We start from the raw sequence: 26,691 nt of genomic DNA, 5'->3' as shown, positions 1-26,691 counted from the left end.
AGACCAGTCAGAGAAAGGTTGAAATCAATAGCATTAGCATAATTCATGTGAGAGACTTGCTGTTAACTGAAGCAAGCATTCTGGAGCACACAGGCCTGCTCAGGGAACTGTGTAGCTTATACACACTGAGCACTTTATCCTGTTTTAATCAGTGTTCATTAATCTCAACAATTTTTCATGTTGCTTTAATTTTCCTGATTAGTTGTGCTTATATCCATGCTCACACATTCAGAAAGTGTTTCTGAAGCTCATTTTTCTGCGACCCCTTCAATAAGCCTGTGTAATGTCATTGCAATGTTGCTTATTATTAAGTTGAAATAATTAACTCGGCGCCCTGCTAGAAGTCAATACCTTTGATTAAAATTGGGCTTTTTAAAAAATAGTATAAGGAGATTTATAAACAATTACTAATAAAAGCATTAAATATATAAACCTGTCTGTCACTACTGTATTTTCTGTTTTATTCCCGTCTTAAGCTAAATTACAAACAGGCTTCTCCTATCACTTTAATATGAGGAAAAAAAAGCTTACAGCACTTAAGTTCCACTCTCAATTGGCACCATATCTTCCTGGGGAAGCTTCATGGAAAAGAATTTCAACATAATACCTGTTCTTTTTAAAAGTTATATCTTACTCCCTCAAAATAGGCAATAGAGAAAGAAATCAAAAGAAAAATAGATGGCTTTTATGTCTGTACTATGTAACTATATCTTACTAAAATTTATCTTAGGAGAGAATTTTTCCAAACTATTTTACTTCTAGGAACACTAGAAGGAATCATTGTATAGATACACAGAATTTTAGGAATAAAGATGTTCATCTTTGATGGCATTACTTATACAGCAAAATATTAAAAACAGACTAAATAGTGTTGGTTAAAGAAACTAGTAAATCCACATACTGTGTGGTTGTTTTTTTAAAAAAATTACGTTGCAGAAATATTTAAAGGTAAGGAAATACACTTATGACACTTCAGGTTTATGACGCCTCACGTTTTAAAAAAAGGTATGTTATAAAATAGTATTTACAATATTGTTCTATTTTTTAAAAATACAGAAAACATGAATGGAAGCAAATATACCATAATTTTGTCAGTAGTTTTACTTCTGGTTGATGAGACTATAGTTGATTCTCTACCAGTACCATAACAACCATGTACTACTTTTAAAATGAGAAAATAATTATGATGATCTATGTTTTTAATGCAATATATAAGATAAATGGTTAATTTTCTCATGATATAAACTCAATAGAAAAGTCTAACACCTTAAAAGAAAAGGCAAACAACACAAGACTTAAAAAAAAAAGAAAGAAAAAAAGAACATAATTAGAGGATATACAGGAAGGTAAATATAAATGACTTTAAAACATATTACATGTATTCAACTTTGGTCATAAAAAGAAAAGTTAAGACAGTAATATTTCATTTTTCAGATTGGCAAAGGGCAAAACATTTTGATAACACACTGTGTTGGCAAGAGTATATCTAATACATATTCTCATAAATTGTTAGAAGTGCAAATTGGTTTAACATCTCCAGAGTGCATTTTTTCAGGATTCATTAAAATCACAAATATGCATAGCCTTTGACCCATCAATTCTTTTAGTAATTTATTGTATAGGTGAATGATGTATTACACAAAGCTATTCCTTTCTAGTTCATTTCAAGTAGCCAATATTTTGGAACATTCCAATTTGAGTTTAACAAAAACTTCCCCCCAAGTGGAATCTCATGCAACCATTTAAAAAAAAAAAAAGGACAAATCTATAGAATGAATGATGTGACTATAGTTTCAGATACATCAAAAAAGGTAAAGTACAATGTGTATGGTATGCTAGCATTCCTGTTTTAAAAAAAAATGGGTGGCAAGACATTTAATATACCCCTGTGCTTGTCTGTGCCTAAACCATCCCTGGAGTCATGACCTAGGGCCTGGAAGCAAAGGTGGATCCTCTGGAGGAGAAGACTCAGGGGGTCATGAGTGGAGGGACTTATTTATCATTGCATATCTTTGTGTACTACTTTAATTATTTACCTTGTTTGTGTTTCCTACTTTGTATAAGAATTTATTTATGTATTTAGTTAATAGTTATTTAAAAATTATCATCTATTTAGAAGGAGAAGTGATGTGAAGAAATTTTCCTAAAGGGTGGGCTGTTGACTGGGCTTTGAGTCTGGCATCAATCAGGGGTCCTTCCCTGTAGGACCTCAGGCCAGCCCCCTCCCTTCTCTGGACCACCTTCTCTTTTCCTAAGGATAATCACAAAGTTCCTTTTCAGCTCTTGGGAATCTGAGCTTCTAGCTGTTTTCAAAACAGATACTTGTTTTTAAATATTACACAAAATAACAGGTGTCTCAGCTACTAGAATTACACACAACCACACCCCACCCCCACCCCCACCCCCAGTGCTCACACTTTACCAGATTATTCTCTTGGGAAATGCTGTTTCAATTAACAGTTTTCTGAGCACAACTTTATACACATGGCCCTATGTTAAGTGCTAGGAATATAGGAATTAACCTGACACGTCCTCATCTACAGCGAATTCAATATAAGACCTCCCAGCTATTGAGAGCCAACTAAATCCAGGTGCTAGAGGAAGCCTTTTATATAATGATACCTTGTAATATTCACTTCAACCCAACCTCCTGTAGGCACTACTAGCATCTTCATTTTACACATGAGCAGATGGCAGCTAAGAGGGCTTCTAAGTCACTTGCTGGCAAAGATCGTCCAATTACGAAGTGATGGCATTGAGAATTCAAACCCCAGTCTTTATGACACCAAAGCCCATACTTTTTACTACTATTCTAACCTTCCTCACCTGGTTTGGTGAGGGAGGAAGACAGACAAAGAGACGATTAAACAGTTCAATGTAAGTGCTGTGAGAGAACCCCCACGTACGTCCAATGGGGAGAGTCACATGAAACTGGAATTTAAGAAGCATATGGCTCTTGTCAAGTTGGATGTCTGTAGATTTCTTTCCATAGATCAAATGAATTGCAGAACTGTCAGTTTCCAAAGCAAACCCTGACATTGAGATGAAGTCAACCTGACATGCAGCTACATAAATGACTATGTACCATGACAGAGAGCCATTCAACTGGATGCCAACAGGAATTCTTGTCAGACTTCAGAGTCAGGCAGACCTGGACCTAATTCAACTCTAGCACTTAGTACCTCTGAAACACTGGTCAGGAGACTTAACTCCTCTAAGCCTCAGGTTCCTCCTTGGTGAAGTGCAGATGAAATGGAAAAATGGAAAGAAAAATAAATGTGGAAATGGACACGAAGCTCTTGGCAAAAAGTTGACATTCAATAAACAGTAATTGTATATGAATTCTCATATAGGCTTAGATCTCCTGAAATATTCCAAGAATGCACGGGCAATCTACTTCAACAAAAATGGAATCATTCATGAAATACATAATTTGTTTTCTAAAAGTCAGATACAACATCTTGTTTGAGAAGCATCTGATACAATGATTTTAGCCTGATAATTTCTCCTACATCCTGACTTTAGTCATCTACACCTCTAATTATTCTGGATCATGGGTGATTCTGATCCGCTTCTTGTACCATCTCCACCCATTTTTCATCCAAACATACTAAGAACCTTGGCCATTGGCCAGTGGCTGATGTGTTTGTTGAGGTTCTTGGCCTACATCTTCGAGGCATGAAAAACATGTTGAAATTAATGCCTGCCTCTGCCCTAGATGGCTAAGGGGTCTTCTAGTCAAAATGATAAGAGATCTTCAAAAAGGTAGGAGTAGAGGTCACCTGAAGAAAAATTCCAAGTCCCAAGAAAAGTTGATCATTTAAAAAAAAAAAAAAAAATTCCTTCTTGAGTATACAGAATGTCCCTTGAAAAAGTGGTTTAGGTCTAGAAATCTGGGGTCTATATTCAATATGCTGCATTTCAAGCAGCATTTCTGCTTTGATCCTTTGAGCTCCTTTAACACATCAGATGGGGTTTTAATGCCCATAGGAATATATAAACTCTTTCCAAGCTAAACAAATGGAGGCAAGCTGGAGAGTTAATAAACACACATCTATAGGGTTTTGGCAACTTGCTAAGCCACTTCAGGTGCAGTACTGGGCAGACCAAGGGGGGAACACAGACTGCTCTTTGAGGTAGAAATGGCAGGAATCACAGCACAAACCACCATCAGGATGGAGACAATGCACCGCAGAAATGCAGCTTGCAAATGTCAACAGTGTGGATACAGCTCTGCACTCCTCCATTCCACATGCAAATAAACATTCTAAAAATATCCCTTGGCTCTGCTGGTCTCTTACCCTCCAGCATGGAAGAGGAAAGCCTCACTGTGTTGTGAGCCCAGCCAAATTTACATGTGCTCCCACCCCTCTTTCCCACACATTAAGAAATGTACAAATGGGAAATTGTTTGTGAGACTAATTCATGTCAGGTAGAGACCTGCCTAGTCATTATAGACATGTGGCCCTCTCATTTTGCATCATGAACTCGGGAGGGAAAACAGTAATTTACAACATTTCCTGTACTAAAACCTCTCCAAACACTGCTTATCAAAGAGCAAGTAAAGATAGCAACACCTACACAACAATGTCCATTCTATCTGGATCCTCAAAGTTGTAATCATCATTGCATCTGGAAATAGGGCACTTTTTTTCCCTTGAGCATCTGAGAAAGAGAGTCAGTGAAACCCTGTCCCCAGTAAATGCTTCATTGAATTGAGATGCAGAAGGATGGGCAGAAAAATCGACCAGAGGTTTTCATCTCAATTATTAGAATACTTTTGGACCACATTTTCATCTTATGGCACTACGTCAACAATTCAAAATAAAGTTCCCGAGATAAGCATTTACCTCCTCCACCCCTTTAAAAAGTTTTAAAACCAGGACATTTTTAGCAACCACAAATATACAGCACTAATTAGGTTATTCATTGTAAGAGCTAACACAGAATTACTCAAACCTGGCCACATATCCATTGTGTAAAAAGAAGGCAGCCCTTTAACAAGGGCTGAGAGGCACAGCCTCAATATTACAGGACAAATTGTTAAAACAAAACAAAAACAACAACAAACTTTTGGATTTAATAAAGTTATGTTTTAAATCTTTTGTGATTAAAAGCGTTTTTTAGGATCTGAAAGTTACTCCCACTATGTTTCTAAAATGTGGAACAGGAAGCAAGAAAATTCAAGGAGGAGGAGGCTGGTTATCCTTCACTTCCATTTGGGCGTGACAGTATATAACTCAGACAGGAATTAATTTGACTTGGTTTCTGCACATTACCATGCAACATTAAAAGGTATAAGGGAATAAACACCACCAAGGAAAACTTGGAGCAAAATAACATGCACGGCCATCAATCTGCAAAAGGAAGAACTTGACCACGGAAGTTACTCTCACTGTAGAATAGAAAGTTGACTTGTTTAGAAATTAAACTAAGCCCATTTGAAAAGGCCATTGATTATTTCATGGGAAATTGAATCGCATTTACTTACACGTTTTAAATAAGATCAAGTACAGAAGTGTAGTAAGAATCTATAGAGCAGAAGACACAAAAATATTTCAACAAATTAGTAGTGTATGCTTGCAAATGAAGTGGTTAAAAACTGTTACTTTTTAACGCCTACAAATTATATTACTCATGACACTAATGTACTCCCACTGGCAAAGTCTGTATCTAATTTGTGTAATGAAGTATCTGATCACCACTGAATATGTGTAGCTCCAGATTCAGAATTCCAAATTTTTAATAAACCAAGAGCTCCAGTAGACCCAGGAAACGGCAAAAATCCAAGAGTTACATTATCGAGGACAGTCTTGTTGAAGCAAAAATCTCACCATCTACTTTTTCTAATTGTAACTAACATTTTTACCTACCAGGCTGAGAAATCTGGAAGAGGGGACTGACTGGAGCTCTGTGGGTTTCCTGCATCCCTGTCAACACAGATGGGTCTGTGGATTGCATTCTATAAAAATATCTCCCATTTACAAAGCATATGCTCTATGCTAGGCACTGTGCTAAAGCATGAGGGTTATATGTTTTTTTTAAAAAAAACCAATACATAGATCCTGAGGCACATATTATTATTATGCCTCTTGTGGAGATGAGCAAACTGAGACCCAGGACATTCAGACAACCAGTTAGGATCTCTGCACTATTAAGTGTGGTAGCTCAGGCTAGTCCAGTCCCAAAGCCCATCCTCTCAGCCTTTACACAAGGAAAATGTCATGTCGCCATTGTGCAATGGATCCATTTTCCAGGTCATTTCCAGAAGGCCCACTTGGTAGGAACACCTGCAGGGCACTCACCGAGAACAGTCTGAAGACTTGCGGTAAATCGCCCACCCAGCACGAGACCTCAACGGGAAATTGGAGTCGTTTGTAGGAAAATGCAATCCCTGAACTATGGTTCTCTGAACTGTAGCCCACGAAACATGTCAACACAGCTTCGAGACCAATTACTTTCTTTCAGTTTAGCGGATAAATGAAAGGCTCATGGGGAGGGGTGATGAGAGAAAAAAAGTGTAGCCACAGCTTTTGGAGCTTCCAGGAAGATGAGCAAAGCTGTGTACAGATCCCAAAGTGAAACTGATGGCAACACAGCTCTTATCAAAAGTGATGAGTGAGCCAAAAAAAGAAAAAAGAAAAAGAAAAGCACGTACTAAAAAACAAAAACAAAAATCTAATTTACCTTAAAAATTAATATCTTTCCAGCATGGAATGTCACAAGATTTTTAAAGGTCTGGCCTTGAAAATATTATACATGTATAAAATTTTATTTTTGATTAATTATTCTTCTTAACTGGCTATAAGTATTTAACTTGGCGATTGATTCTTACTCCAAGAAAATCTTTGTGGATCCCTTTCTCAACGAAGGGGTGCGTGTGAGGGGGTGACTATCAAGAAGGAAAGAATCATACTGGAAAATAGTAAAACATTACATTCTTTTTAGATATCCAGTTTTGTTAAACTTGTTGACAGTCACAAATGCCCAGAAAATATGGGCTGAGTTGTTTTCGATTGCTGTTTGAATAACAGATTAATTTAATAATCAGTGGGATATTGAATGACAAAAATTATTGGTTATAGCAGCCAAACCACTAACCCTAATGACATTCTTATGTAAATTCTTATTTTCTTTTAGGCTCCTGCATTCTTAATAAACCCTGTACTTTTGAAAATCCTTTTTTAAACATTGCATGCTGTCCCTCTATGTATCATATATCTGTCTATGCTATAGACAGATAAATGTCCACTTTTGCAGTTGCCAATTTGAAGGTTTCTATTTAGGGCCACTGAGTCACCTCTTGATGTATTTTCCACATAAAACCATCTAGTGATTTGGAAACAGGACACAGAAATGAAGTCAGGAGCAGCCAGTCTTGAAAGGGCTTTGAAGACCGAAAAGACTTTGACTATATGGCTAGAACCACCTGACATGGTTTTGACAACAGGGTCATCTGATCTCTTCTAAGACATGGGCAGATTGTTAATGACAGTCCAAGAGCAAACTGCAGCTGAAGCATGTTCCCGTGGGAAGCGCACAGTTCCTTGGGATTGTTGCTCTATGGTTTGCCATTGCTTGTGGAGGAAAGTAATCGCTGCCTTGAGACTGGTTTGTAATGGACACAGTTTTATATGTTCCGTTGCGGAAGGCGAGATGTTTTTCTATGAAAAAGATCTTAGTGCGTAATTTCTAAAATACTATAATTTTCACCAAACTCAGTTTCCAGCTCACTCCTGGCCAAGTGCTGTACAATTGTGTTATTTTTGAATGTCATTGCCCCTGACCCGAAGTTACCTACAAAGTTGGTTGAAAATTAGTAATTGCCTTAGAGAACTAGACCTGAAAAATCTTCTTTCCAGGCAAAGGTTGACAAATTTCTATGCGAATTAGATGTACAGCAGATGAGTACATTTAGCTTTCTGGTTGCCACCAATGGTGTTGGCCATTGTACTGAAAAATCTACGGGCCACCAAAAAGAGAAAAGACAACAAAAATCAAATAGCATTATTTCCTTCTTAACATACTACGTTCTAAAAATGCAAAACTCATACTAAATGCAAAATAAATACTTTGATAAACACTCACATATATCTTCTAATGAATTATATTTCATAAAATGGAGCAAGAAAGGATAGAGAGAGGGGTATGCAAAAGACAAGAGGAAAAGGACTTACTTCTTGAAAAGCATCCAAAGAGACTATGTTTATGAGTCTATTTTCAGGTTGTATGAACATTATATCATAATTTTATAACAAAGCTTCACAAAGATTTTTGGATTAAAAATAAGAATAGTCATAAACTGATTTCTCATTTGACTAGCTGCCCCAGTGATGTGTCCATTTCTAATCCCTAAAAGGAGGAGGAGGAGGAGAAACACATGAGCTTTTGGCTCTATTAGCACCAGAGTGTGTGTGTGCTGGGGTGAGCGGGGCAGGGGGAGATGGGGGTGGCAAATGGTCTGGCTGAATCAGTTTCTGTCTCAAGAGTCCACCATTGTCACTGCTATTGCTGTCACCTCTTCCATCATCTGGAATCTGATCTTCCCCTCCTTCCTTAAAACATTTCTGCTATTCCATGTTGGTGTCAGGTTAGCATTTGAAATCTTTCACAGGAGCAACACTATTTGGCCCTTGCTCATGCTCTGTCTCCTCTCTCATCTCTCCTCACCCCCATTTCTCTGTTCCAGCTTCCTCGAACTTCTAACAATTTGTTGAACAAACCACAATTTCCCTCGCCTCCACAATGCTCTTCCCTCTGCCTGGATGTGCTTACGTGCTGACTCCTCCTCATCCTGGTGGTCTTGCATTCAGTGCTGCTTCCTCCAAGAAGCCTTTCTGGACCAACCTAAGCCTCCTTCCCACGCTCCTGTGTAACATTTACTCTCTAGTCATGGCACTAACTGTGGTGGAATGAAATTGCCTCGCTACTACTTGTCTGCAAACTCCATGAGGGTGGGAATTGTCTGTGTCTCATTCACTGCTCTCTCCTCCAGTGTAGCCCAGCGTCTGGGGTACAATAGACAATTAAGAAATGTTAACTGAAGTGCTGAGCTGTCTTCAATTTTTTCCCACCCTAAGGTCCTATTCTGTTTTCTGAGCTAATTCCTTAGAAACTTCCTTCAAGGTCATTAATATCAGCCCCCATATCTTATTAACTAAATTGCCGTCTCACAAGTTAGAGATTAGAAACACACAAAAGCAATCTATGATGTTAGAAATCAAGGGAGTGGTGACCTCATGGTAAGTGGGGGTTGCGCCTAGAAGGGAGCAGGCAGGGACTTCTGGAGAGCTTGCAGTGCTCTCTCCCTTCTTGAGTGCTGGTTATACAGGCTGCTCACTTTGTGAAAATTAATCAAGCTGCAAACTTAGGGGTTGGACGCTTTTCTGTACTCCAATCAAAAGTTTATTGAAAAAGAAAGGAAAAGTATAAGTCCCGATTCCTCTCCCCACCCAGACCCCTGAGTCTTTGTTTTGCCTGTGCAGTGTGTGATTGAGCTGCAGAAGGGGGTCTTGAATTAAAGCTCTGAAAGGAAATCCTCCAACGCCTGCAGTGTCTTCTCACTGCTGCCGGCAAACTGTAGCAGGCCTTACTCAACTTCGCCGTCTGCTGTGAGTCCCCAACCCAGCATGGAATTCAAGATCTGAAACAGACCACTCCTGAGTGGTGTAAATACCTTCAGCTCCAACTTTGTGTCTTATCCATCTTTGCATTTCCCAAAGCACCAGCACAGTTTCTAGACCATAGCAGGAATGCAATGACCTATTCCTACTGAATGAAAGGTACCCGTTTCTTTAGTTTGAAAATTTTAGGTCACTTACTTTAATCAAACTGCATTCATGTCTTTGGTTTCTAATTATGAGTCAACAAGGAAAAATACCGCTTGCCCTAGCAATCCCCTATCCTGGGTCTATTTGTTTTCTCACTCGGAAATAAGAACCTTAACTTTACTAAATAGGATTCCCAATCATTTGTTAAGAGATATTGGCCACCTTACTTAAGGCAAGCATGTGAAATGTGAGCGTTATCATGGAGTCTGTAGTCATGATGATTGGGGATATAGTATCCCTCTAATTAAAAAGGTTCTTAATCATTATAAAGTCACTGGCATCCACTTCACGAAACAACAGAGCCATGAATTATCAAAAACCCTTAAGTCATACATGACCTGTGATCATCTGTGATACATCTATGTTGTACCTTTTTCTATGGGGAGGAATTCTACAGAGTGAAATGATATTGGACTATGAAAAGGAAAATTCACATTTCAACAAAATGGTTTGCAGGGGTCAAAAACTATTCTTATATATGGTATTATGGGTCTCAGTCCATTTGGGCTATTATAACAAAATACATTAGACTGGGTAATTTATAAACAACAGAAATTGGTTGCTAACAATTCTAGAGGCTGGGAAGTCCAAGATCAAGCCACCAGCAGATTCAGTGTCTGGTGAGGGCTTGCTGTCTGCTTCAAAGATGGCACCTTCTTGCTGTGTCCTCACAGGCTGGAAAGGGCAAACAGGCTTTCTCGAGCCTCCCTTATAAGGGCACTAATCCCATTCATGAGGGAAGAGAACTAACAACCTAATCACCTCCTAAAGGCCACATGTCCTAATACTGTGATACTGGGTATTAGGTTCCAACATATAAATTGGAGGGGGGGCACCAATATTAATACCACAGAATTATGCATGCATAAAATGTGGCCATTTACTGAGTACTTACTCTGTACCAGGCATTATACTAAATTCAGAACATAAATTTCCTCATTTAATTCTTACAAGTCATAACATGCTTACTATCATTATCCCCCAAATTACCCAGGAAGAAGCTGAGCTTCAGAGAGCTAAGGTTCTTTTCCAAAGTCACACTGTTAGCAATTAATGGAGTTAGAACTCACACTATGAACTCTCTGCTTCCAAGGCTCCTGCACTAAAACATTATACTTCAGTTCTTTCTTGTGGTGGCTCTAGAATGCCCCAGTCAGAAGAGTAAGCTCATTGGGCAAAATTGGAGCAAGGCAGATTGGGCAAATGTGAAAGCCATCCTTTTCTAAACATTCAGACATACTGGGTAAAATAGTAAAAACAAAACAAACATGTTTAAATGTGAAAGAGCTTACAAGAAAAGACACTAAAAGCCAACTTGTACATTTGCAGCTAAGTATAAAAAGCTGATAATCTGGCACTCTCTAAGGCTCTGAATAGTAAAACAATATTGCCCATGAGAAATCAAACTTCAAGCCTAAACTACACACTGCATAGGAAAAATATTTACTGTGATTATATGGTGCAGAAACCCCTAAGTACAAAAACTTACATAAAAATTATTCCCAGGCAGTCAATACTGATAGGATACATGATAGAAGCCCATATGTAAACCTATTCTGAAGAGAAACTCAAACTCCATTTTGTTCCCCCAGAACTAATTACTAATAGTAAAGATCAGTTCACAGTCAAAACGACAAAATACATGAGCAAAAAATCTGCCACGAAAGTAGACAGAAGGAAAAAGAGTATTGGTTCCCCCCCCAAATTTAAACTACTAAGATAATCTTAAAAGGCCTTTATAATTTGGTACAGAGAACCTAAGAATACTCTGTGTAAAAGCAAACACATACTTTTAAAAGAAGCAAATAAAACTTCCAGAAATAAAAAGAAGTCATGTATATTAAAAACTCAATGGATTCTTTAAGCAACAGACCAGACACAACCAAAAGATTAGTGAACTGCAATAGGAATTTAAAGAAATTATCCAGAATAAAGCACATACATAGAAATAAAGTTATATCTAGAATCACTTCAGTGAAACTTCAGAACATTAAAGAGTGAGCACCATAAAAGCCATTAAATAAGGGGGAAAAGCCAGACTACTCACAGAAGTGCAAAGCTAGTCGGAAGACAATGGAATAACATCTTCAAAATATTTCAGTTTAGATGCCCTGGAGTTAAGTCATCACTGCAGAGTACACATTAAATTAAATAAGGTACTTTAGACAAAGAATGAGAGAATTTACCACTCCAAGGAATGATCATTCCTGAAAAAAATGTCTAAAGTACCATAAAAAAAAAAAAAAAAAAAAAAAGCGACAGTTAAAAAGAAAGCACTGGTGAGTAAACAAACCAGTACAAATACAGATAAACATGTAATTTATTATAGAAATCAATAACAGTAATAAAATATGTAGTGGGCTAAAAACACAAGAGAACTGGAATGTTAGAAAATACTATACGAAAAAGATAGATGGAAGGTAATCCAAGCTAGAGGGTTCCAAGTTTTTGTTTGTTCTGGAGGGGGAGGAGATCCTAACCAACTAAAACATGTTAAAAAAAAAAAGAAAAAGGTTAAGGGTAACATTCTAGCATGGAAAAAAAAATAATAGAGAAAACAATAAATCCAATAGAAGAAAAAAAAGAGGCGAACTTACAGAAGTAGAGAGTAAAATTGTGGTTACTAGAGAACGGGAAGGAGAGAGGGGAGGAAAGGACAGAGAGAAGTTGGTTAGATACGAAATCACACGTAGATAGGAAAAAACAAGTTCTAGTGATCACAGCAGTGCTGGACAATTAAAAATAACTTATTGTACATCCTCTCAAAAGAGAGGAGCTCAAATTCTCTCACCATGAAGAAATGATAAATGTTTTCTGATGACAAATATGCTAATTACCCTGATTTGATCATCATACATTGCATATATGTATTAAAATATAACTCTGCACCCCATAAATATGTACAATCAATATGTGTCAATCAAAATAAACAAAGAAATAAGTAAATAAATAAAACATGGGGAACAGAATCCATATAAAATGATGGTACATATAAATCCATACTTATTGGTAAGCACAATAAATTTTAAAAGGTTAAATCTACCAGATAGTAGAGATAATAAACATTTCAAATTCAACTATATTCTATCTATAAAACAAAATTTAATTCAAAATGACAAAAAGGGTTGAAAATGGAGAAAAGGGGGAAAATATGCTTAGGAAGTATTACCAAAATAGGCACGAAGGCATAAAGCACTTTCATGTGTAAAAGGGTTATTACGCAGTGATAAAAAGAATGATTTATTGGAAGGTATAATAGTCTTGAACAGGAATGTCCGTGGTAATACAACTTCAAAATATAGAAAGGAAAACTAATGGAATGACATGAAGAAATTAAAAAATTCATAAGCCTGGTATGAGTTAACTGACATCAAAAACAGACCAAAAACAAAAACAAAAATGAAGGAAGGTTTGAAGCACAATTAACACACTGCACACTTTATCCAATGGATGCACATTGATCCCTATACTCAACTACTAGAGAATGTAACTTTATTTCCAAAAAAATGTGGACTACTAGAATACAAAGCAAGCTTCCAAACACTCTAAAAAACATGTGTTATGCAGATCACAATGCCATTTAATTAGGCATCAATAATAAAAAGGTAGTAGCCTCAAAACCCATGTACTAGAAAATTTTAAAATGCCATTTGAACATTTGAAATGTTCACCTGAAAAACAGGTGAAAATTGGAAACGGTTAGAGCTGAATAATGATGAAATCCCTATATATTAAATTTATGGAGATACACTGGTATGCAAAGAGAAATTTATATGTATAATGAAGCTAAAAAGCTAAACATCAAACACAAAATGTTAGAAAATTTAAAACAGAGTAAATCGCAGAAACAGAAGAAGGATAAAACAAACATCTCTAGAGAGGGAGAGAGGAAGAGTGGGAAGTTATGGGGGCAGGAGGAGAGAGGGAGGCAGAGAGAGAGAGAGAATCAGCTAAAACTCACAAGGTTAAAGAGAGCAAAATCACAAATGTGGTACCATTTTTAATCAAAACAGAACACTATTGACAAATGCGTGCAATACACCTGAAAAGTGAGATGAAATAGGCAATTTTCTAAGAAATATAATTACCAAAGTCATTTCAAAAAGAAATAAAAAATCCAGAGATATCTAACCACAAAAGAAACTAATTTAGTAGTTGTAAATTTACACACACACACACACACACACACACACACACACACACACACACACACACACATCCTATCAGTCACTGATACTTTTATGGGTTTTAGCAAAGAACAGATATTCCATCTTATACAAAATGTTACAGATAATAGAGAAAGAAGGAAACTCTCCAAGTAATTTTGTGACAATAAAATAACCCTAATAGCAAACAACAGTACAAGAAAGAAAAGTATAGCCACTCCTCTTTTTGAGCACAGATAAAAAGTTCAAAGTATAATATGAGCAAAATGAACTTAGCAATATGTTTTTGCTTTTTTTTTTTTTTTTTTTTGGTAATCATGACAATGAGGTTCATCCTGAGAAAGCAGGTACATTTAGACCACCTATCTACTATTAAAGATCCTTATAGTACATATGTATGTATATATAACACACGTATATATATGCTTGCATGTATGATTTAAAAAATTAAAAATTATATCAGTGTAACTCAACACATTAACAAATTAGAGGAAATTATTTTAGTAATGGATGTAGAAAGCTTTTTAAATAAAATTCAACATTCCATTTAGGTTTCAAATAATAACAATCACAGCAAAACCTCTTGCAGAAGTTTTCTTTAACCTAATAAATTGTCCGCTACCAAAAACCTATAGCAATTCTGGATATGGATAATAGTGATGGTTGCACAACATTAAGAATGTATTCAGTGCCCCTGAATTGTACACTTAAAAATAGTTACACTGGCAAAGTTTATATTATTTATATTTTATAAAATTTAAAAAATATATTTAGCAAGCTTCCTATTTAATATGAAATCACTAGAAGCAATTCCTTTAAATCAAGAATGGGACATGGTTGCCTACTCTCATGGCTTCTATTCAACAATGTGTCAGAAGTCCAGTGCAATAAAACGCAAAGCAATAATTAAGTATGGAGATTAGAAAGGAAACATTTCACAAGTGATATTACTGCCTATGCAAAAAGTCCAAGAGAATCCATGCACAAACTATTAGATCTCAACCTTTAACAACTTGTTGACTATAAAATATTCAATATACTGAAATCAGTGATGTTCTTACATACTAGTAATTACAAATTAGAAAAGTAGTTTTAAATATATGTCATTTATGATAGCAAGAAAAACGATAAGCTGTCTAGGTATAAATCTGGTATAAATAAAATTATAAAACTGTATTTAAAAGCATAGAAAAAGACATGTGAATAAAGAGAAATACTTAGATTATAAATGGGAAGCTCTGATATCATAAAAGATAGCAATTATCTTCAAATTAATCTGTAACTTACAGCAATTTTAATCAAAACCCTAGCAGAATTCATAAAAATTAACAAGCTGATTCCAAAATTAATTTGAAAGAGTAAAGAGTCACGAATAACCAAGACAACTTAGAAGAATAAGGAAAGTGTACTTATTCTAAATATCAAGTCATATTTTAAAACTGTAATAATTAAAGAGAGATGGTATTGACAAACCATAAAACCTAGAAAAAGATCTGCATATAGATGGGAACTCTGGCCACGACACAGGTGTCATAACAAATGGATGGGAAAATAGACTATTTAATAAAAAATATGGGTTAACGGGCCAATTATATGGAAAAGGACCAAATTAGAAACACACCTCATGCCACACACACAAGCAAATTCCAGAGGGATTCAAGTTCTAAATGTGAAAGGCAACACACTGAAGTGCTCAGCACAAACATAAAAGAGAATATCATTATGATATTAAGGGCATAGAAAAAAATTTCTTAAACAAGGCACAGAATGCACAAATCATAAAAGAAAAGAGGAATAAATTAGGCAATATTAAAATTTTTTTAAAAAGAAAATTTCTATGCATCAAAAGACATCTATAAAAAGCGAACAAACAGGCGAAGGACTAGGAAGACATATAGACAATGCATATAACTGTAAAAATATAGCACTGAAAACATAGAAAGAACATCCAACTCAATAAGAACAGATCGAATCACCCCACAGGGAACTGTCCAACAGTACTGAAGAGGCTAGAAATCTCAAATGACCAATAAAACCATTAAAGGAGGCTTAAACTGATCAATCATCAGGGAAATGCATATTAAACCACTGAGAAACCACTTACAATACATCAGATTTGGGCAAATCCTGAAGGCTTGCTTGGTGCCTTCAGTAAAGACACTTAAGGACATTCCTGAACAAACAGCTGAATTGCCAACTGTCAATAGGGAAAACACCAATTAGGGCTTTCTCCAAACATCAACAAACTGGATTAAAAATCTGTATTCCACGACGCATTTTCATGCATTTTGAATGCTTCCCAACCTCTAAATGATTCTAACAAAGCCAAGTGATGTTTATTCCAAGCTGACGGCAATACTTGCTTACACAAGAGGGCAGCCATGTTTCCCATCTCTCAGTGTCACTGTGTGCATGCCAGTGCATTGATCCATCTGGGAAAGTTCTGTACTGAGCAGAAAGGTGTGGGGGTGAGAGTGGGGGTGCTGGCTTACTTGGAGCAGTCTTCACAAGCAATGTTCCCTGTGGTCTCCTTGATGGTGCGCTCAGAGACAAATGCTGGATATTCAGTATCACAAGGCTCCAGGGTCTGTTTTAATTTCTGGGCTGTTAGGATGGGGAGGGGGAGAGGCAAAGAACACAAGGCACAGGGTCAATATTGTGACTGGCAGCCCACAGCAACTGAGAACGCAGTTCTGCTTCTGTTGCTCTGTGATTTTTCTAGGCACGGCATAATGCATTATTTTCTAATTAGTCAAGTGGTTTCATCTGCCAAGCAACTCTATAAGCTATAATTCCTCAAACAGTTGTGTTGGCTTGATCAGCTATCATTTATGCATCACAAGAATTCTACTTTCTGGGACAACATCAGTCACTGGGTATCTGACCTCAGACTTACTCAATCTTAGCAACAACACATATGTATATCTGAACATGTATAAAATATAAGTTATACCATATTATTTAGGGTGAGACAAAGGTCATGATACAATTGCATGGTTTTATTATAGAAAGAAAATTGAAATACGAAATAGTAAAATACGTGATGTCTTTGAAGCACAGCCATGAACCAAATCCTACTATTATGAAGTTTCTTGCTCAGTAATATACGATGTCAGTTTTAAAGCACTAAACCCTGGTATGTGGATGAGCACATAGTAGGCACTCAGTAATGGCTTGGTGGTTGATTAAATTATTTAGACAGGTTATGTCCAGTGGGCAAGATCAAAAACCTCTCTAAGTTTCAATTTTCTTATTTGTAAATTGTGGATAATAAAGTTCTATCAGAGGTTGATGAGAGAAGTAAATAAGACCATTCAAGTTGAGTATTTGGTACAATATGTGGAACATGAGTGCTAAGTAAATGTTAGATAATAATAGCAACAACAATTAAATAAACTAGCATTCTAATAAAGCCATTGTGACATTAAAATGATGACAACGATGACAGATACTATAGCAGAGTGGTTAAGAATGAAGGCTATGAAGAAAGAGAAGTTTGGAGTACAAATCCCTACTCTGCTGCTTCTAGCAAGTCCTCAGTATTCTTATCTGTAAAATGGGAATGCCAGTGGTACTCTTCACAGGAGGTCTACTCATTAACGTTTTCCCAATAGAATGCATATAGGTTTCCAATACCCAAGCTTTGTAAAAAGCTTTTGGCTGGTGTTTATATAGAAATGTATTTTCATATATAATTTACACTTATTATTCCAAAGCTCAATAGGATTTTAACACAATGATGTGTGGATAAAGTCTCAAGTTACAACACAAATACAAGTTATTGGATGGCAGAAACCATGTGTAGATGTTTTATAGACTGTCCATCTGGGCTGCTGTTGGCACTAGGTGAGCCATCAGTGCTACTGTGTACAAAACAACTTTTTGGTAACAACCAAATAAGTGTCTGATGATCAGGAGACCATTTTTTAAGCATTTATATTTTGACATGATTGCTTCTTATATACAGGCTTTTCATTGGGCATAAATTCTGGGGGATGTGACTTCTGCTACTGCTGTGTGACATCAGGTGAGTTTTTAACCTTTCTACACTGTAGTGTCCTCATCTGCAAAATGGGAATAACAGTACCAAGCTCATGTGGTTGTTTGTGAATTAAATGAATTAACACATGGAAAGCAACTGGCACACTGTGGGAGCTATTTAAGTGTATGTTCTTACTACCACCATGACTTCCACTGCGTACATTATTTCATTGACTCCTCAGACCGTCAGCCTTTTTGAGCCATTTCTTTTAGCTTAGAAAAGGCAAGCAGATGGCTGCCTCCCTGACTCCTGAGTCCACTGACTGTGTGCTGTTTTTCTCCTAAGGGCCAGGTTCCAGACTGTTCCCAACAGTGCTAGCTCATCAAAAGGGTCATTAAATGCTTGCTGAATACAAGAATGATTCTTCTGAATGGTGTATTTTAACCAAATAAAATGGACCAAAAAAAAAAAAAAAAAAGTGAAAATCTCAGTCTCTTATGACAAACTGTCTGCCTTTCAGGTGGGAGCAAAGTAAGGTGATTTGAGGTGTCCTGGGTTCAACAGTAACACAGAGGCTCTCGGTGCTAACATCATTCTCTTCTTAATTCTTTTTCAGTACCTCTGTTCTGTGAGGAGGACATCTTGGATACCAAGAATTTTTAGCACCTTTCTTTCATTTCCATTCCTTTCTTTCATTTGCTCTTTTCTCCTTATAACCTAGTGAAGCCAAACACAATGCCCATTGTATCTGGCTACAATCTGGCAACATTTTTTATTTTCAGTTTTTATTTTTGCAATTGACTTCTCTGTAGGGCAAGTAATTCTGATTTTCAAATTAGGAAGCTTCCTTTCACATTTAAATTATTTGAATTTCAAAAAGTAAGTTAAAATGAAATAAAGATTAAGAACACAACAGGACAGTTTACATAGTGGATATAGCACAATCATGCATATAAAAACCTAATGATGGTTACAGCTAAACTTATTAAGATATTTCTGTGTGCCACATGCTGTTTTGCTTTATATGTATTAATTTAATAGGAAAACATGACCAAATTAAAAAATAGTCTATGAAGTATGATCAACTCAACTCATCTCTTTTTGACTGATAGAGAAAGGAAGAGAGAGGTCTGGCTAATTGCCCAGATTCATGCAATGAGTATGTGTCAGAGCTGAAATTTGAACCTGGGCTGTCTGGCTCCAGCACGTATATATTTAAGTGCTTTATGAAGTTTGGCCAGTGGATAAAAAGAAGAAAGGTCCTTGGGTCTTGCTGAGATAGGCATCACATGAGATTTAAATAAGCCTGATAATTGCCTCATCTCTAATTCTAATTGTCTGGGCCCAGTTACAATGGAACGAGTCCAACCCTGCTAACGGCCAGACTCATTTTGACAATTGTAGGGCACCCATGCTGATGCAGTGATAAACTGTTGAGTACATTTGCAGCATGACTAGAGATTGGCTGGAAGTTGTTTACACGAATTATCATATAAAACCACGGCCACATTTAATTCAAATAACATAGTTTAATAAGAAGACCTTTCTTTGTCTAGAGTGCTATGGAAAACACCATGTATATTTGGCAGTCACTACTATTTATCTATGGAATTTCAAACCAATAACCAAGGCTGCCAGCAATCTACTGCGTACTATTTTAATTCTTAGGTATTAAAAGTTCACTGTCTTACCAAGGTATAAGTACACAAGGATCATGGAGCTCAGCTAGGCTGATTCCCCTCTTCTTCAAGAAGGAAAAGCTGAGGCTTGGAAAGCAAACACAGCCTGCTTTGAGTCCCATAGAGAGGGGTTCACGGTGATCATTATTCACTTAAACAGCAAACTACCACCCCACCACCACTTTCACAGGCAGTATTCACTAAGCACTTACTACATGCCAAACACTCTGCTGGGCCCTTTGTATGGATGGAATCCTCATCACCACGTAGTGAGCAAGGCACCACTACTATCACATTTTGCTGATGAAGAAACTAAATCTCAGAGAAGTTAAGACACTTGCCCAAAGTCACACTGCTGAGTGTGGTAGAGTCCACATATGAGCCTGAGCAGTCACATGCTGGAGGCTACGCTCTGTGCAATCACACAGCTCTGTCTCCCACCCCAGTTATGCTGGATGTCACCATGACCTATCATTCACTCACAATGGAGCACCCAATGGAGCATCTGCACAATTGAAGTCTTTTTATTTTTCCTTAGCAACAAATGTCTCTGATGAGAATAACTGACTTGGGTTCACAGCAATTATGTGCAGACAATCAAGAATGAATAGATTTGCCATTTGAAAAGCGTTCTTCTTTTGTCTCTGTGAATGCACCCCCATTCACAACCGGGTGCCAGCAAGCTCTATTCTCTTTGTGCAACTTCTCCAAAATGATACCTTTCTGATAATCAGGCAGAAATGGGTTTCCACAGTCCCCTTCATTAAGGAAATGAAGCAGATAAACAGTGTAATTATGGATTCCATTTTTAACTAAAACAAAGATGTATGTCTTAATTCAGGGTCTTTATCTAGCGAGGGAATGGTAAACTTAGAATGAAGTAACCTTGCAAGTCAATAATGTTATGGCACCTAAAACTTTACCTTGCTTAGACTGGGTCTAGGATTTATATTTAATAAGATATCCCAATGATAGCAGCAGCCCTGCAGATGAATTAATTCACCTTTGTTTGATTTAGTTTCTTAATCTATAAAATGGAAAAAGTCATATGCATGCCCAGCAGAGGGCTACAGGCCTGAATGAGACAATTCACGGCAGCACCTAGCTCAACATGCAGGTTTACCGGAGGGTAGCCGTGACCCTCACCACTATTTAGCTGGGGTGGCAGGTCTTGGCTAAGGTCCGAGTCCACTATGTATTAGCTGTCTGACTTACATGCTTCAGAGAAGTCTGGTGACCAATTCGAGCAGTACCTACCTCTCAGGTATGACTGAAGGGATGTGAAGACAATCTACATGCCAGCTCTCTGGCACACCATGTGTCAATGATGTAGTTCTTGACAAGGCCTTCCTACAGTCTGTGGGAAGAAGGTCTCACAGTCTGGCAGTGGAGTACAATGATTTGTTGAAATGATCTATTTAGGGTCTTTTAAAAGAGCTTTCTAAGGCAGAAAACAGAGAGCTAAAGCATCACATTCTTCTAGCTAAAATGTTGGCCACTGTTGGTCCAACTGTGGAGGGGTGGTATATGAGACATCAGGATGAAAACCTTCACAAGTGTCTCTAAACTTCATGAGTGCAAATACTGTATCCTCCTCCCTTATTCATTGTCCCCTATCCTGCACCCCTTGTTTTAAGCCAGGGTTACTCAGTGGTGGCACTATTGACATTTTGAGTTGAATAATTCTTTGTGGTAGGGGGCTTTCATACATTGTAAGATATTTAGTGGCATCCCCAGTCTCTACCCACTAGATTCAAGCAGCAACTCCCCACCACTCAAGTTGTGATAACCAAAAATATATCAAGGGATTGCAAAGACCCTTGGGAAGCAAAACTGCCCCCCAGCTTAAAACCACTGGTCTTGGCAAAGATCACGTTGACTGGCAATTAACAAAAACTCAAAACTACTTGTCAAATCCACAGGACCCAAACAAGAGTGTCGGTAGATGTCTGTGGAGACAGGTCACAGGGAAGGAAGGTAGGTCAAAGCAAGTATGGAGGACATGGGAGTGGAGGTTGTCAGGAAGAGGGGACATCTTCATTAGGTGTACAGAAGAATACCAAAAAGTAAACCACTGAAGACACCCAGCTTGCTGCCCTTGAACTGAGCACACTCCTAGGAAACAGCCAAATGCTTAGTTAAAAACCTACCAGCACCCACACACCATGCATGCACAGGGGCTTTGCATGTATTGTTGAATTCATCTCTCACAGCCACATTATGCCTAATGCTATCTCTGTTGACAAATGAGAAAATCAAAGCCCAAGGAGACCAAGTGACTTGCCCGGGGCCTCACAGCTAGCAAGAAGCAGAGGAGCCTGCCTATTTCACAGCCAGTGCACCAACCATTAGCCTAAACAGATGCTCTGGCCTCTGAGAGCTCACAGCCTGATTCAGAGAGAGCAGCCACTGAACCAACTTGCAACCCATTGTCTTGGCTTTGGTTGATTTTCTTTCTTCCTTTTCTTTCAATATCATTTATCTTTTTTCACCCCATTAGTAAAATTGTGGGAAAGACAGTCAAATAAGAAAAGTGAGTAGAAAAAGATAAACAAGCATCCATGTAGTAGATTCCTTCTCATCTTTCCTTTTTGAAGCACGTGCAATTTTAAACAAAGCAAGTTCATGCTACAGGTAAAATTTTCTTTTGGGTACATGATCGTCTTCTTTTCCTGACTCATATTTTTGGTCTCTGTTTACTGACTCCCCTTTTGCACACTGACTCCTGACCCTCCTTCACTTCACGTCTTCCTTCCCCACAACAATGGACATCTTTTTGGTGCATATACAGTTTTGTATCTTGGGTTTTACGATATGACTCAATTTCATGAGCATTATTTATTTCATTACAAAGTGTCCGGAAACAAAGTAATGTGCCCTTCTGTGGATAGGCTGTAACTTATTTTAAAATGTACTTATTGTTAGACATTTAAAGAGTTACCAATATTTTCAATCATAAATTCCCCAGTGATAATCTCCTTGTCATAGAAACCTTCATTCCCATCTCAGTCTATTTCCTTAGGGTAAATTTCTAGAAGTGGGATTATGGGCACTCACTGCCTTTCAAAACTGGTACTAACCCAGCGAGGAGGGGCCAGGATGGGGCCCAGGCTCTGAGGGTCACCAGGACTGTGTGTGTGTGTGTGTGTGTGTGTGTGTGTGTGTGTGTGAAAGCAGAGCATAGGGGCCCTGCTCCACTGGGCTGTCAGCTTCCCAGCGCAGGGCCAAGCCTGGTACACATGGATTAGGTTCACTGTTATCAGAGGCTGCTCTATGCAGGCATAAGCATCTGTAGGACTCTGCAGATGTGGCCCCATCTCATGTGCTAACTAGAAATTAGAGAGTTCCTGGATTCGGGAAAAATGGGCCTATTTGTAAGTTACAAAGTTATGACTATAGTGACTGGCACAAGAAAGATTTGTGAAGGAATTTAATAAGCAAAGATTAAGCACCTACTTTGCGCTAATCACTAGTTAGGTGCTAAGAGATAATGGTGGTGAAGACAGCTCCTACCATTAAGAAATTCTAGTTTAGTGTAAAACAAATAAACAAACTGAGGTAATAATGATGAGGGAAAGCTGGGATAATGTGTGAACTGGATGGGGCAGGAGCAAGAAGAAAAGCTTGCTAATTCTGCCTGGGGAATTGAGGAAATCCTCACAGACTGGGGTCTTAGGGGAGAGAAAAGGAATAACAGATTGAAATATCTTTAGCACCTGTGGAATGCTAATACATTACTGATCAATCTCTTTAACAATGATAAAAATGGCATCAGTATCTGCTAGTATCTGGTATCCCAAGTAAAAAAATGAATATGAATGAATGCATGACGGACAGAAAGAACAGAGCGTATCTGAGAAATAGCAAGTGACTGAGCAGGCTGGGGCACTGCCGGCAAACACCGCTCATTAAGGAGCGTTGGTGTTACAGGCAATAACCATCATTGTGGTCAACACTATCACCACCATTATCATGAATTAAGCATAGCTTCCATTTTTTGAGGTCTTATTATGTTACAGTCACTGTAGTGAGTATATAACATGATTTATCTTATCAGTGAATATATACATACACACACACTCTTTCTCTCTCTCCCCCTATGGGATAAATATTATTTCCCCATTGTGCTTACTATGGGGAAACTGAATCTTGGAAAGATCAGCTAACTTGCCAAAGGCCAACTTCTGAGCCAAGGACTCATACCCGTAATGATCTGACTACACAACTTATGCCTCTCTACTAATTACTGCTCAAAGTATTATGCTTTTGAGCAGGGAGAATAATAAAATTGATTTATGCTTTGTGAGGGTGGTTGTGTAAACAAAAATAGATAGGATGGTTATGCATTCATTCTGCCAGAGACACAGGCATTGTGTCTGTCTCCTTTAGGTTTTAGCATTGTCTGTGAGCTTTCTGAAGAATTTACCTATGCAATGTATGACCTCAAAGCCTTAGTTAAGGAAACAGGTCAAAGTGTTCATGCAACATGGGCTGAATGAAGCCTGAGGAATTTTGTCAGACTGGAAGGTATGTGGCACTTAGCACAAACGGTGGATTTTTGCTGACAGATCTGAAATCCTGGGTGGTTTTATGTGAGCCAGCACATCCCTGATGAAAAGTAGCCAGTGAACCCAGGGTTCAGCACTCTGAGCTAGGAAACAGAAACCAGTTGCTGCTCACCTTTAGCTGTCATATCCGAGTGCCACCAACTGCAGAGGTTAAATTCCACCAGGAACCTAAACAGATGGTAGAAAAGCCCAATGTTACTTGGTCATCCACATCCTGAATAGAAAAGTGACATTCTATGTTATTCAGTCTTGCTCATCTCATTTGAAAGAATAACATCCAAGTCTAGAGGTATCAACATGGTTGGTTGAGTCACCACTGAATTTTTACTGGGCTTTATCTTACTTGTGAAAGGCTGTTTTATTCCTAATGCCAGCAAACCCTGAAATGAGGAGCACCTATGCTCATGACTCCTGGTTGAGAAATACTCTGTTGTATAGGCCAAAATGGTTTTCTAGTTATTATTCACTCAATATTCACTCAATATCATCTCATTTGACTCCATGTAAATACCCAATTTCTGAAGGGCTTCTCCTGCCTCAGTTCAGAAATACAAATAGAATTCTCTTCTACTATGGTCTGCAAAAATAAAGCATGCTTCAAAATTTATACCACAACTCGAACTTGTTTAAGCTGTGTGTGTGTGTGTGTGTGTGTGTGTGTGTGTGTGTGTGTGTGTGGAGGGGGAGGGTGACAAACTTCTCTTTATGAATTTATGCCACAATGCAATTCCATAAAATCAAAATTTCTCAACTTCTAGTAAAGAATGCAAAAATCAATATAAGTCATCTTCCAAATGAATGGAGATAGAGCAAAACTCAGTTATTTGTTTTTCAGGCTCATGGCTACTATCTCTAGCAGCTCTCTATCAAAATCCCACTATTACCAGTTAATGTATTTTCTCTGTCTTTTATGTGTATAGGGAACTTACTCACCACCTGAATTAATAAACTTTGTTAAATTAATATAGATTACATTAAAGCAATGAAGAATACTATGTCTGTTCATCAAATGGCAAGAAATCTGCCTTAAACCCACAGAACTGGAGCCTTAACAAGGGAAAATTAGAATGAGAAAGTTTGATTTGCAGGCTCGTCCATGGAATTCTTTCCTTTTGTGTGACATGACGTTTCTGCAGTGTGTCCAATATCTGTTCTACAAGTCAAGCCTTTCATCTTCATGCCATTTCAAGTTTTAGCTAAGTCACAGATGCGTCCTGCACCCTCCAAGCAGGACTATAACTTGACACGATAAACAGTTAAATCATACCTGAGAAAGGCTCCTAGCCCTAGCTGACGACCCCCCAAGCTCCCACTCCTGCACATGCCGAGACATCCGAAGTAACACAGTGGACAGCCAGGGCGGTTTGTTCTTGTGACCACAGCCCACCCAGGCTGTATTAAAAACAGCCAGACATCCATGTTAAATTTAACAGTAACCACAATAAATAAATTTGGTTTGTGTATTGCAAGCTGTTAGTCTGCTAAACAATGACATAAGGGCATAAGGAGTGATCATGAATAACTTAATAAAAGATCATTTTTTTGTCACAATGTTCAATATTTCAAGATGTTCAATGAGGTGATCTCAGACTCATGAATCTAATGGTTACTGAAAACATGAAACAACGTTTCCCAATTCACTTTATAATACAAAAAGAAAAACAATAATGCTTTTCAAAAAATGCAGCAAATTGTACTTACAAGACAAGTTCTGTCATTATGCATCTTACTGCAGAGAGGAAGGCATTATAAGGCTGAAGAGAAGAATACAGTTCATTAAAAACAATGCATCACACACAAAGTTTGTAGTTTAACTTAAAGCTTTACATAAAGACAATGTTATTCTTCCAGAGAGATTGATATCATGTTAAAAAACAGTGACTCTCAGCTAAAGGAAGAAAACGGTTGGATACTGTATCCCAAAACTAACAGTTTAAAACTTTGAACTCTGCTATAGTGAGATGTGATTTACAAGTAAAATAAACACGATCTAATAGAAGGGTTATCACTGGGAGGAAAAAGGAAGTTCAGCAAACGATGCTTAACCCCTTACTCTCAAGGGGCTAATATTTCGCAGCCCAGTTCTGGGGGCTGGAATCATATAACTAATTTCAAATGGTAATTCACAGGGTTGCCTCTTGGAAAGGTGATTCTCTGTTCTCTATCACTGTATGTCATTCATTAAAATAGGCAAAAATTCCATACACTTTATTTCAGTGCCTTCCATGAATTATGTAGGATTTAAGCTGCTTTTTCTCACACTTACACATTTGGACTTGAAAAAAATGATAACTATATAAACATGTGATTTTATCCTTGCAGAAAACCCCCTTCACTCTATAAAAGAAGGCATTGACAGCCTAATCTTTATTTCAGAATATTTTAATTAAAAAAAGCAGTTGGATTGTTTACTCTGTGATGTTTCCTATGTGGATAATTTAATTTCCTGAATTCTGGAAAATACCA

The 26,691-nt window shown here is 37.6% G+C and overlaps 1 protein-coding gene across 2 annotated transcripts in view; it reads right to left on the bottom strand.

The window, feature by feature from the left end:
- CACNA2D3 (calcium voltage-gated channel auxiliary subunit alpha2delta 3) overlaps positions 1-26,691 on the bottom strand; it is an 828,419-nt gene that overhangs the window by 49,419 nt on the left and 752,309 nt on the right. For both annotated transcript variants that reach the window (XM_063114014.1, XM_063114015.1), the window contains 3 exons: positions 25,927-25,979; positions 24,338-24,393; positions 16,489-16,600 (listed from right to left, as the gene is read on the bottom strand). In XM_063114014.1, the coding sequence (XP_062970084.1) occupies positions 16,489-16,600; positions 24,338-24,393; positions 25,927-25,979 (221 nt within the window). The remainder of the gene's footprint in view (positions 1-16,488; positions 16,601-24,337; positions 24,394-25,926; positions 25,980-26,691) is intronic.

Source organism: Cynocephalus volans, chromosome 11 (assembly GCF_027409185.1).
Source record: "Cynocephalus volans isolate mCynVol1 chromosome 11, mCynVol1.pri, whole genome shotgun sequence".
Classification (NCBI taxonomy): domain Eukaryota; kingdom Metazoa; phylum Chordata; class Mammalia; order Dermoptera; family Cynocephalidae; genus Cynocephalus; species Cynocephalus volans.
This window is presented reverse-complemented; position numbering and strand designations above follow the sequence as displayed.